General features: G+C 42.2%; 1 protein-coding gene across 1 annotated transcript in view; it reads right to left on the bottom strand.

Moving 5' to 3' along the window:
- The window catches only part of LOC311230547 (calcium-dependent secretion activator 1-like), a gene marked incomplete at both ends in the record, with an annotated part of 154270 nt that overhangs the window by 33580 nt on the left and 107844 nt on the right, over nt 1–12846 (bottom strand). The window contains 6 exon segments of the mRNA XM_084316855.1: nt 975–1043; nt 4422–4545; nt 4832–4895; nt 4996–5097; nt 8943–9130; nt 10294–10430. Coding sequence (XP_084172981.1) covers nt 975–1043; nt 4422–4545; nt 4832–4895; nt 4996–5097; nt 8943–9130; nt 10294–10430 — 684 coding nt within the window.

The raw sequence follows: 12846 nt of genomic DNA, 5'->3' as shown, positions 1-12846 counted from the left end.
GTCAAGGTTCGTTTCGGGTTTTCAGTACAGTGGGGGAAAGTTTGGCTTTCCATGTTCCACTCAGGGGTGATGTAGTGTGCAGTAACTAATTGTACTTGTAGGGCTGTCAACGAATATTCTATATTGAAATTAATAATCAACTTGTAAAAAAATAAAAAGATAATAATAATTATATTAGATTGTGGGAAAAAAACAGCCCCCGGTGGGCGGTCGTTAGTGGTTAACATACCGTTGTATTCGCTCGGTACACAGCCGTTCGGTACGGTACACACTGAAACGGTTCGGTTCGGTACGGATACGTGTACCTTTACACCCCTAGTCTCTAGTGATGTCACATTGGCTTACACTAGTCTCTAGTGATGTCACATTGGGAAGAACAAGCCCAGCGCCTACCTGTCTGGCACAGCACAACTGACACATGATCAGACCAGAGAAAGAGCGAGAGAGATGACTGGAGAAGATCACACGGAAGCAAAAGTAAAAATGCATTCAAGTAAGAAGAATAACAATGGGCGTCCAGACAAAAGAAAGATGGCTTTACAGACCGGACTTGCTCATTCACAAACAAGATGGTGCTGTTTATTAATAATAATAATAATAATAATAATAATAATAATAATAATAATAATAATAATAATAATAATAATAATAATAATAATAATAATAATAATAATAATAATAATATAATAATAAATAAAAATAAAAAAATAGGTTCCTGACGGACGGAAGGACAGACGGACGGACTACCATCGATCCGAGTGTTGGCGCCTCGGGAGAAGCTCTCAGGTGTTTCCTCTCTGAGACATCAGAGCCACAGACACAAGACAGGGCGGGGGGAGAGACATTTCGACAGGGGGAAGGTGCAAGAGGAGGGTCGGAGGGGGTGAGATGAAAGAGTGCGAAGCGAAGGAGGAGAAGGAGGAGACACGTGGTGGGGGAGGGGGGGGGGGTAGGGGGGGGTTGGAGGTACTCACGGATGGTTAAATCCATCACTTGTGACGCCAAGCAGAAAACAGGGTGGTCATACATTTCTCTCTTTTTCCCTAGAAAAGAGGATGAGGGTCATGCAAGAAGGCTGGCGTCAGAGGTGCCGGAAGGAGAGAGAGGGCTGTCCAGGTGAACACTGCACTGGGTGTCGTTGGGCAGGAGACCCATTGACGGCAAAAGTCAAAATGTTTTTCAACTATTGTTTTGTTTTCTTGGACCAGAAAGCACATCACAAGGACAGTTGTGTGGGGAAATAAGGTCACATGGCAAGATAGTAAGGGGTTGATCTTAGTATCTTTGGCCTGAGGGATTTCTTTAATGGCATACAGCATGATACGACTTTAGGTCGTTATAATATCCAATGCAAAGCGCAACACAACATCTTAGACACTACTAAATTACTTGTGCCTTTCTTAAAAAGGTCTCTTTCAGCCTTATGGTTTTCAATGTGTGGAGCCTGTGCCATTAAAGAAAGGCCTTCGTCATAATGTTGTTAAAGCACATGCAAGGAGACTGATGCTGGTTTGTACTGTAGCTGTTCAAACCCAGCATTCCTTTTAGCATTGGCTTATAAAGCCACTCATCACATGAATTGGTCAAACTGAAGTGATAACAGTGGCAAAGCCAACGACTGCTGAGGATGAGGAAGAAGAGGAGAAAGGGGGAGAGGAAGAAGGACAAAATGAGGAAGAAGAAAAGGGAGTAGAAGAAGAAGAGAAAGAAGAGGAAGATGAGGAAGAAGAAGGAGAAGAAGATGAGAAAGGCAGATAGGAAGAAGAAGAGGAGGAATGAGAAGAAAAGGAATTAGAAGGAGAAGCAGAAGAAGAAGAAAAGGAAGCAGAAGGAGAAGAAGAAGCAGAAGGAGAAGAACAGGAAGAAGAAAAGGAAGCAGAAGAAGAACAGAAAGAAGAAAAGGAGGCAGAAGAAATACAGGAAGAAGAAAAGGAAGCAGAATAAGAGAGACAGGGGGAGGAGGAAGACAGTGTTCTTCAGTGAGAAGGAAAGAGCGAGAGGACACACCCATATGAATATGAACTATAGCAAAGCTACTGTATAGTATTCCTGCGTTCCTCATACACACCAATTACTATAGAGATACTAGAGTGAACCACAGAACATTTTAAACATGACAACATAGACATTCTAAATGGGCCCGGGTTTATTTCCTGTTGCAGTGCTTGCTAATAATAGCTAACAAGTATTTTTTTTTGTATCCACCTTTTCTCCTTATTTTTCTATTTTTCTCCCATCCCCAATTTCGTAATTCCAATTCTCCCCTCCCCCTGTCTTGAACGTTGCTAGACTATGCCTCCCACTGGTCGGCTGTAGTGAGGATAGAAGCCTTGCATCACGTGTCCCCTCCGGTACACGAGGAGGCAGCCTGTCGCATCTTTTTACCAGACAGCTCAAATTCTCAGTGGCGAGGAGTAACGCGTGGGAGGCTCACGCTGCCCCCGATACTTCCTGTTTCTGCTGTACTGGCGTCACCCAACCGACCTGTAGGAGTCGCCGTCCACAACATCCAATCCCCACCCACCGGCTTTCCCACCCTCTAACACTGCCAATTGTGTTAGTATGACGGCCGGCCAAGCCGGAAGCAACGCAGAGAGCTGGGCTCGATACCAGCATCTCCTGCGTTAGTGGCGAGAGCCTTGCCCACTGCACCACCCAGCCAACAAGTCTATAGAAATACTAAGTATGGTAAACCATATAATATGAGGTCTTTCAATAGTATGTCTCTTGGTACAAGAGACAAGTATGGTAAGTACAAGAAATACTGCGATTCACGATACATTTCTGAAATATTCCATTATAGAAATACTATGGTGAATAGCTACAGTATTTGTTCTTATCCCAATAGTGTGTAATGGAAAAACCCCACGGCAATACTATGAAGCATTTCTGTGATAAATCTCTATAGTATGTACAAAAAAAGCCACAGGAATACTATAGTTCTATAGTTCATTTGGGTTTTGGGGAGGAAAGCTGAGATTCCAAGGAGAGGAGGGGGGGGGGGCATGACAGGGGGGGGGGGGGATCAGAGAGGTAAGAGCTACTGTAGCTTGCTAGCTAGCAGGAGGGGGCGTTTACATCAACAGGGGAGCTAGGAGTCTGAGAGGGTATTCAGATAAGCTGGACTTGGCCTTGTCCAAAATCACTGTACCAGGAGGATACGACTACGATCACACAGTGTTGTATTGTCGGGGCACAGCGAGAGACCAGTAGCACAATCAACAAGATTTCAGGGCTTTGGAGTTGAATGCATTTTTACTCACACACCTCTACACACAAGCCAACTTGACCTACAGAACACCACAGAGCTAAAGCAGGCCTGCAACAAAGGAGAGAGTTATTGGACTGAGAGATGCATAAAGAAAGAAGTGACAACTTGTCACAAATAATCTTTTGGGCGGGAATGGAAACACAAAGAGTTATACTGTATGTATACTAACTGAATTCACCAAAAAAAAAAAAAAAAAAAAAAAAAACAGTCACAGAGGACTTTCAAGGGTTTTATGTCTATTCAATTGTTTTAAAAGTAGAATTCAAAACTAGACACCTTTCTTCCCTTCCATACAAATGAATAAAGAACCGCACACTATCTTCACTTGCATACAATTCTAATTATCACAAAGTTTCAGGCAAATAACTTCCGTCAGGTATAAGTAATAATCAGGGATTCAATTGGGGAACGCTAAATTCCGGTGTAGCGGGGAAATTACTCACCTCAAAATAACTTAACAAAATTAATGGACTTGTACTGTGAGCTCTGGTGGATTTGTTGTCTTTATGGACAGGCTATGCTGTGCTGCTCTGGCTCTGGGCTGTACTGCTGCTCTCTACAATAATATTAACAGATGCTACGTGGGCTATCGTACTGTCATGGCTGCTTTCCAACCCCTGGCCATAGTATCAATGTGGAATTTGGCAAGTGACCTAACCTAACAGAGACCATGGATAGCCTGCCTTGCACCAGGCCAAATTAGTCCATTACTGTTAACTTTACCACAATACTGCTACTACCAGTTCCATAGACTGCACTTAAACTGCCCAGTATATAATATACCTGACAAAGGTTGTTTGGCCAAAATGCTGTAATCATTAATATTGTACAGTATGTAAGTGAAAACTGTTTGCAGGACTTTTCTTTATTAATGTGATGATTGTTCCTCTCCAACACACCTCCATACTCAACCATTGGATGATAAAAAAATAAATGTAATTTTAAGATGTCCTCAAATATAATAACAAAACCGTGACTCGTCATTTTGTATTTTCTGACGCAGACATTTTTATTTACTAGTCTAATTCTTCAGGAGAAATGTTGTTCAAACAACAACAACAACTTAAACACCACATTCTCTCCAGCAGCGACACTGTAACCTGAACTGCTCTGTCAGTGATGTCTCTGTGATTGTTTCGTCTCTGCTTACCTTCAATTTTAGCATATTCTGTGATCCGTAGGTAGTTGAGCTGAGCGGCCTGCTCCAGACATTTGCGGATGACTCCTTTCACATCTTCTTGTGGGACTGGAGTCACAATGTCCTTCATCAGGACCTAAATACAGGGTCAAAGGGGGTCTCAGGGTTCCCACTTTTCTTTTTTTTAAGGAATCCCGAATCCAGGAGATTTTCCAGGATATCACCAATTAATTCGCAAATGAATATTGTGGGAGCAGCTTTATGCTGTTTTAGATATTCAAATAAGATGTTGGATCAATTCGGGAATGTCATATGGACCAGGGGGGGTCTGGTGGAATTCTAAATTAAGAAAGGTATATTATTACAGTAATTAATAACATTAATAAACCTTTTGAGCTTCCAGAAATATCATTATTACAAACCCTCTCCAGCAAGGATAACGTGGCCTTCAAGGCTCCCTCAGGACGACCGAAGGGGAAGCAATATCTGCAAGAAACAAATACAGAAGAACCATCATTAAATGTCAAATAGCAAGTGGGCAACAACGCAGCCACTGGAACCTTGAGATAGCCAACGATGTCATCACCTGAAATGTGTGATCTGTTCTTCCAGGATCACACGCAACCTCTCTTTGACTTCGTCGAATCGCTCCTTCTCGTCCACTTTCACCGTGGTCAACCCGTCTGGCCTGAAGGGACACCATGTGTTATTGACCACAGTGAACTACTGCCGCGGGTCTGAGTCCAACAGAAGCAGTGCAAAGAAACACATCGGTGCTCACGTAAACATGCGCACAAATATTTGAGTATTCCTTTTTTTCTTTTGTCTCGTGCATGTAGACACTGGCTACATTTTCGTGCAGACAATAATGTGATTAAAACAAACATCTGATTAAGCCGTTTACATGATTCTATGAAATTACAACTCTCTTAATAATCCAGTAGTGTAGAAAACGTTGTTTTAGTTTTCAAGAGGGAACGTGTGTTTTGCTTAGAAATATTAACTACTTTGGTCAAGGCAAAAGTCATTCCAAATAAATAAATTATATGTGGTGATAGTTTCATCATTCTATATCTAGGCTACTCATTAGTTGATCCGCCTCTAACTGATGAAAAGAAAAGTATAAGGAAGAGCAGGCTTATCGCTACTTGATGACATGTGTTCACAGCATAATACTTCTAAATATTTACATCTTTATATTTACCCTATATATAATTATCCACATCTGTCTGAATATACCTGCATATAATTTTTATATACCTGCATATAACCCATATAACTCTGTATGATAGCATGTACAATAATGCTGTATATACTGTGTATATATATTATATATATATTTACAGTATATATATAGTTATCCACATCTGTCTGTATATACCCGAATATAATCCTTTTTACATAGCTGTAGGTACTATCTATATCTGTACATATTCCTTACTGCTGTTATCGCAACACTGTACATACATCTGATTAGCATTATTACTCAGTACTACCCATTTATAGTTTATACATACTCCAGTTTAATCACCTGTACATTGTATATTACTATTGCACTTTACTGTTACATTTGCACTCTGATTGGATGCCAAACCGCTTCTCTTTTTGTTATACTGGTGCTATATAACGACAATAAATCTGAATCTAATTGAATCTAAACATCCAGCGCTCTTTGTAGCGTGACATGTTCCCAGTCCCAGGCACCATTCGCAACATGACCACATTTGAAGAAATGAGACTAAGGACTATGTCTCTATAATGTGACTATGATCAAAGTAAACCACATACTGTATGTTACTGTGGTTATACGTACTGTGATTAAGAGCATACCAGCATTAACATACTCAGAGTATGATGATGGCTTGTGCCATACTCGCATTATTGTCTTAATCACATTACAATCGCATTATTGCTGTGCATGTACGTGTAGCCAGTGTAGTTTAACCACCGAAAGTCTATTATCCCAGTTATGCAAAACTTACCAAGATACCTGGATTATGCCTATATTAAAGGCCAACTTGCATGTTGTATTTTTGTTCAATAAACAATGTGGACTAGGCCAACGGTGACTTTCATGAAGAAGGAAGAAAAAGTATTGAAATTGACCCAGTTTTAGCGTTTTTATCAAACATTTTGTCTGCCCAACACAATCACCACACACGTGGATATTTTAATCAATGGTTCATAACGTGCGCATGTAATCGAAATGATGTCGTCACAACAGGTGCGGGGCACCAGGGGGCTCTGAGCTCTGGGAGTCACAGGCAGTAGTGGCAGGAACTGGAAGCAAGGAGCCTTCTTGTTACTTGTTACAGCAGGCAGAGAGCCTTGCTACTACTAGCCGAATGAAAATGTATCTGTTTCACCTAACAACACTATTGCTCCATGATCATAGCCATCCATCTCTAAAGCTAACCACTATTTGTAGAAGCCACAACCACGTTACCATATTTGTAATAATGTAAATCATTGTGTCGTTGTACATATTGTGTATACACCGTTAGAAGCTAACATAGCTTAGCTTGGTAGCTATTGTGCTAACAACATATCCCGACGTCCAGCTCGCTAGCCGGCATGAACGCCTGACCCAAAATGGTTCTCTCCTCTCTGTACACCCCCGTCCCCACAAGTACCCTGCCAGGGAGCCCATGGACACGACAACAGCAGCAGCCATAAGGTGCTCGAGCCCGTAACGCTAGTGGTACACGATAGCTATGAGCTAACTAACGCTACAAGCTCAAACACCCTACAACCACCACTATTGTCGCGTCCACAAGCTCCCCGGCAGAACACCCGCGAGGACAAAGGCACACAAAGAGGAGAGAACCACCCCAAATCGGGCACTCATGCCGGCCAACAAGCCAGACGCCGCAGCACGTTGTTAGCACAATAGTAGCCCACTCGGTGCATCACAGTCACTGACTGTGATGCACCGAGTGGGCCACCATTGATCAACATGCAGCGACGTGTAGCTTGCATGATGCGTGTGCAGTGCTTTGCCACACAGGTCTGAGAAGAGGACCTGCACATGATTTTACTCGTTCCCCAAACTCCTCTACATGCCCCGATCTAAAATGGTTCACAACAGTAGACATAATGCTAACGTTAGCCAGCGCCATATATCCAGTAGTACTATGACCCGGACGGGCATAAGGCATACATTTCCTGAAGTGACGTCACGGCCGTGCTAGCGTCTGATAAGCTTTTAGATTTGCTCGTGCATGTTATTCGTGCGTGGACCTTTTTAACCATTTCTGAGTGAAATTTCCGGCGTCAAATGGAAAAAAATTTATAATTAAATTAGATACCAATGATGTAAACTACCCATAATTGCAGAGTAGGGTTTAACCTGCAAGTTGGCCTTTAAAGGGGATATTGTGGCTGTAAACACCTGATCCCATTCACTGTCGGTTTTTCAGTCTTCCATTCCATTACTATGGCAAAACCAATGTGTATTCTGGTTTCTCATGTATAGAGGAACATTGGTGATCAATACAGGTGCATGTAGAACACATCATCCCATCTTTGACTTGAAAGTATTTGAACACGTATTTGGAATACTTTGTATGTAATGGCTTCAGCCCTCAGAGAACTGAATACAACTTGTGTGAGTAACCATCTTTATGACTTCAGTCCCCTATCCTGAACGAAGGCCTTTAGGTTTACTTCAGAATTCATGTACATAGGTTCCACATGATTATAAATGTGTTTCATTCACACTGATTTTCTTCTCAGATATACTTAATTCATGTTGATGAAAATATATATTATTATTATTATTATTATTATTATTATTATTATTATTATTATTATTATTATTATTATTATTATTATTAATAATAATAATAATAATATATAACAAGAATATTGATAATAGTATGACCAATAATTATCATAGTTATTTGTAATAATAATAATAATAATAATAATAATTATTATTATTAAATGTGTTTGTTTAAAAAATGATTCCCCATGAATCCAAAGGCTTTTCAGTGTACAACCCATAAACAAATGATATCTTACCTTTTGGGCCCTTGGGAGGGCGGTATTTTGGGCCCCCTTCTCTTTCTAAGCTTGAATCTGCGTGCCCGTTTAGAGGCAGTGGCAGGTTCGGGGCTCTGGGAGCTCTCTGGGGACCACGGGCCCCCGCACCCAACCAGGGGCCCCCAGTAATTGCTGCCCTCTCTGACTTTAAGGGACGCATGGGAGGATGAATAATATGGACATTATATGAGACTATGGCAACAAAGGATGAAAAAGGGAAAAGAAAAAAAGAAACAAAGAAATACAATCATTGATTAAACGACATAACAGAGGATGACATGTAAAGAAAAAATCCAACAACAACAGAAAATCAAACGGAGATGAAATATTAATATGGCAAAAAAAGACAGATGGCAAAATCATAAAATGCGACAAGAAGCCTGCTGGGGCATGGGTTTGATTCTTTCCTCGTATGACTAATTCTAATGGAAATTTGCTGTTCCAAGAAAAAAATCACAGACTCTCAAGACTCGGGGGTACAGTCCACACCTGTTCCCGTGGACGTGGGAGGCGCAGAAGGCGAAGCTGTAGTGGAGCAGAGTGGGGTCGATCATGGCTCCGTTGTCCGCTCGTTCCAGTAGGTCGCGCAGGTAACAGAGATGTCTGTGGCAGCCTCGAACCCCGTTCCTGGCACAATACTCGTCTAACACGAACACCTGGCCTGGGCTGAACCATCCCTGCAGGAGGAGGAGGAGGAGTTAAAATGACGACTTCACTTCGGTAAGGATTTTGAACGTTTTTTTTTTTGGCATGTGTTCCAGTGTTTGGATCACTCTGGGGAACCCAAATTCATCATCTTACTTTCTTACTTTCAAGTCTGAAATTATACTTGTAACATTCTAGACCAACAAAGTGAATCAGATCCAGGCAATAACATTTCATTCGTGTCCAGGGACTAACTTTTCGAAAAGTGCTTTGGCCAGCTTGCAAACTATGGATTTTGAGAGCTATTTTGAGCTATTGGCGAAAGTGGATCCCAGGAGAAGCTAATATCTTGCTCCTTAATCCGTATAGAGGAGTCTGTGCTGAAAGATGAAAATGTTCTACCAACAGTGGCGTGCACAGATGGGGATGAAGGGGGGCTTGAGCCCCTGCCCTTTTGCCCCAAGTGCCCTTCCAAAAAAGTTACCTTTGACTGAAATGTATACTACTATCCACGAAAAATATGAAGACAAATTTGAAACCCCTTGAGCCCCTGCCCCCCAAATGTTATGTGCATGCCCCTGGCTACCAATGTGTCTATGATACAAGTGAAGTGGTACTGTACACAATGATTGTGTAAGTTATGTGAAGTAAATGCATGATTACGATAAGAGTTATGTTGTATTGTATAAGTTGTGTGAAGTGAATGTATAGAATACACAGCAAAGGAGATGTTAAAATGTACACAATGTGTGTCATTTTCAACACGAGATGTTAAGAGGTGCAGAGGTGAGTAGAAGTAGAGTGTGCACAGGGAAAAGGAAAAAGTGTTAAAGGAACACGCCAACATTGTGGAAAATGCACTTCTCAGACAAAAAGATAATATACCAATTTCCTCTCTGTGCGTTCAGTAGAAAACTATCCGGCTGCAAGCTAGCCTAGCTTAGCACAAATGAATAGAAGCAGATATGGACCAGTAGTATGGCTTATAACTCTGGGGTGTTTTTGGCTCGGCTAGCTGGTCCGCATCCGCTTCCATTAATTCGTGCTAAGCTTGGCTAGCTTACAGCCAGATAGCTTTTTATAGAACGCGCAGAGACTAAAGCGTTATCCATCTTCTCGTCCAACGGTAAGACGGTAAGCGTGTTTCCCCACAACGCCGGCGCGTTCCTTTAAAGTCGGAAAAAGGGACACTCACCAAACAGCAGAAGGTGTCGTTGAGCCTGTGGTCCAGCGTGAGCCTCTGTACCATCTCAAACAGCGAGGCGTGGTCAAAGCTACAGGGGTTAGCGGAGATAAACTCATCCATGCCGTGTTTCTGAGCTCTGTCTGCGTCTATTCCAACCAATGGCACAGGGACAGAGGGACATGATTCAGAGGGGAGAGAGGACGTCAGTGAGGACGCGCAGCAGGGCCAACAGCGTGTCTCTGCTCCTCCGCCACAAACACAGGGCACACTACGTGGGCTCTCATCTCTGCCTACTTTCTAGGGCAAATTATAAACACTTACAGCTTACATTGTCAACTTGCATCGTGTCAGACAAGAGAGGAAAAAGAAAAAGCTATAAACCGATGTGTCGGAGGATGCGACTCTAGTAGAGCTGATGCTAAGCTCGGAGGAGGGGGCGGGGGTGCATTATACTATATGTGCATGCATGCATTTTCTTTTTTTCTTTCTTTCTTCCTGCTATGTGTGTCACATTCCCTGATGCTCGGCAGCGGATGTGATTCTCTTGCTAGATCCCAGAAAACAATGTTTGACAAAGTGCTGGTTAGATTAGCGTTAGATGCATTCATAATGTATTTCAATAGATTCTGCCATTCGGGATTGGTGAATGTCACTCAAGTTTCCTGACAAATGTTGGGTCGTGTGCTGGAGAAAAAAAAGAGACAGAAATAAGAGAAAAGAGTGTTGTTGTTGTTTTGTTTTTTATTTTGTTTAAAAAAAATTCTAATTTAGGAGCACATTGTTTTGTCTTTTTTTTTTTAAATGATTTATTTACTATCCAATTTTGGGGGCCTATAGCATTTTACGCTTTATGAAATTTGGTCACATTCGATCAGATAGATATATATATCTATGCATTTCTTTGTTTAAAAAAAAAACACCTGTACTGCAATGTGGAGATTTGACACCTACACAATGTAAATAAATCTCATGGAGGAATGGAAATAGCTGATACACATGAGCGATGGAGACAGTGGTGAAGAATATTGGAGATAAACACTTAAGAAATCCCCCCCCTCGAGAATTTCCTAGAGCTCCGCCCTCTGTGTGAGAAATGATGATACAGCTGTCAGAGGCGACAGGTGGACTGGGGCAATTCAAAATAGACACAAGATGGGCCCTGTGTCATCGCTGTGAGTGACAGGTGTCAGGTCCATGTGACACAGAGATGAGTGAAGATGATGATGCGGTCGGGTGTGGGTTTGGATGTGGGGGGGGTGGGGGTGGATGGGGAGTGGAGGGCGCTACACTTGGACTTTAGGGACTGGGGGAGAGAATTCGTCACTAACCGTCAACAGCATTGACATCTGCCAGCTTCTGAGTGAGTGTGTGTGTGTGTGTGTGTGTGTGTGTGTGTGTGTGTGTGTGTGTGTGTGTGTGTGTGTGTGTGTGTGTGTGTGTGGGCGAGTGTGTGTGTGCGTGTGTGTACTGTATGTATGTGCGTTAGGGTGGAATTCACTGTTTGCAAACATTTCTGCAAGTCCCGCCTCCCTGAGTTGTTGGTGCTATGTCAGACAAACTGTCAAACTGTCAACTGTGGTGTCCGAGCACCGTTGATGACTGTTGCAAGGCCTAAACGACTGGATTGGATTCGGTGGATCGCTATGTTAATAATTTTTGCATCGTCAGTTCCAACTAATGACAGTAATCCACTGTATATTTGCTGCCAAACCTTACAATAGGCTGTATGCAGCGTTCCCAATGAAAGGTTACCCCCCCCCCTTTCCCCTTTTCTTTCATATGAGAAGGGGGCGGAGTTTCCGTTAATGGTGCAGGAAAGATGAGACGTCTAGGGGAGATAGACCGTGATTGGAAGAAGGGGCGACAAGACAGGTAAGGTAAGGTAAGGTAAGAAATTAAAGTAAGAGGTTAGAAAAGACAGTTGTCTTTGAGAAGAAGATGGTGAATGGTACAGTAAGGGGTTGAGCCAGAGTGGCATGATGAAAGAGGACCAGTGAGACAGTTGAAGTGAGGGTTCGTAGTGGCGAGAGAGTCGGTAGTTGGAAAGTGTTCGTCTCGAAAGAAGAGGGGACATTTGGACGTGCTGAAGGTATGAAGAGAGCATTGATGGGGGGGTAAGAGAGCTTACATGGGGCAACGGGGGAAGATAACCTGCCTGAGGCCGGACTACAAGGGAGGGCGAGAGGAGGCCGTGTCTGTCGTTGTTTGTTTTGAATGAGGAAATGGAGTTGGATTCCGGAATAGACTGGTTGAACTATACAGGGGACCTTTGTCTATAGTTTGTGAGAACTTGATAATGATTTCCTGTCTTCTAAAAGGCAAAATAAAAATAAAAAAAATAATATGACTGAATTCCTTTCAAAGTGATAGTACAATACATTTTAATATAACGTTATTATCACATGCTGTAGAACAATGTGACTCGTCACTGTCCTTTCAAAATGTCATGCACATCTGCAGACACATTTACAATTTGGATATGGATATCTTGCTTTGGCATTCCTTTTCTCTAAAGCATTTGCAAGTTGACAATACTTTGAGTATGTTGCAATGTATTCATGA

This window comes from Notolepis coatsorum (genome assembly GCF_963971535.1).
Source record: "Notolepis coatsorum genome assembly, chromosome: 6".
In the NCBI taxonomy this organism is placed as follows: Eukaryota; Metazoa; Chordata; class Actinopteri; order Aulopiformes; family Paralepididae; genus Notolepis; species Notolepis coatsorum.
The sequence above is the reverse complement of the archived record's forward strand: the minus strand, read 5'-3'. Positions and strand labels throughout refer to the sequence as shown.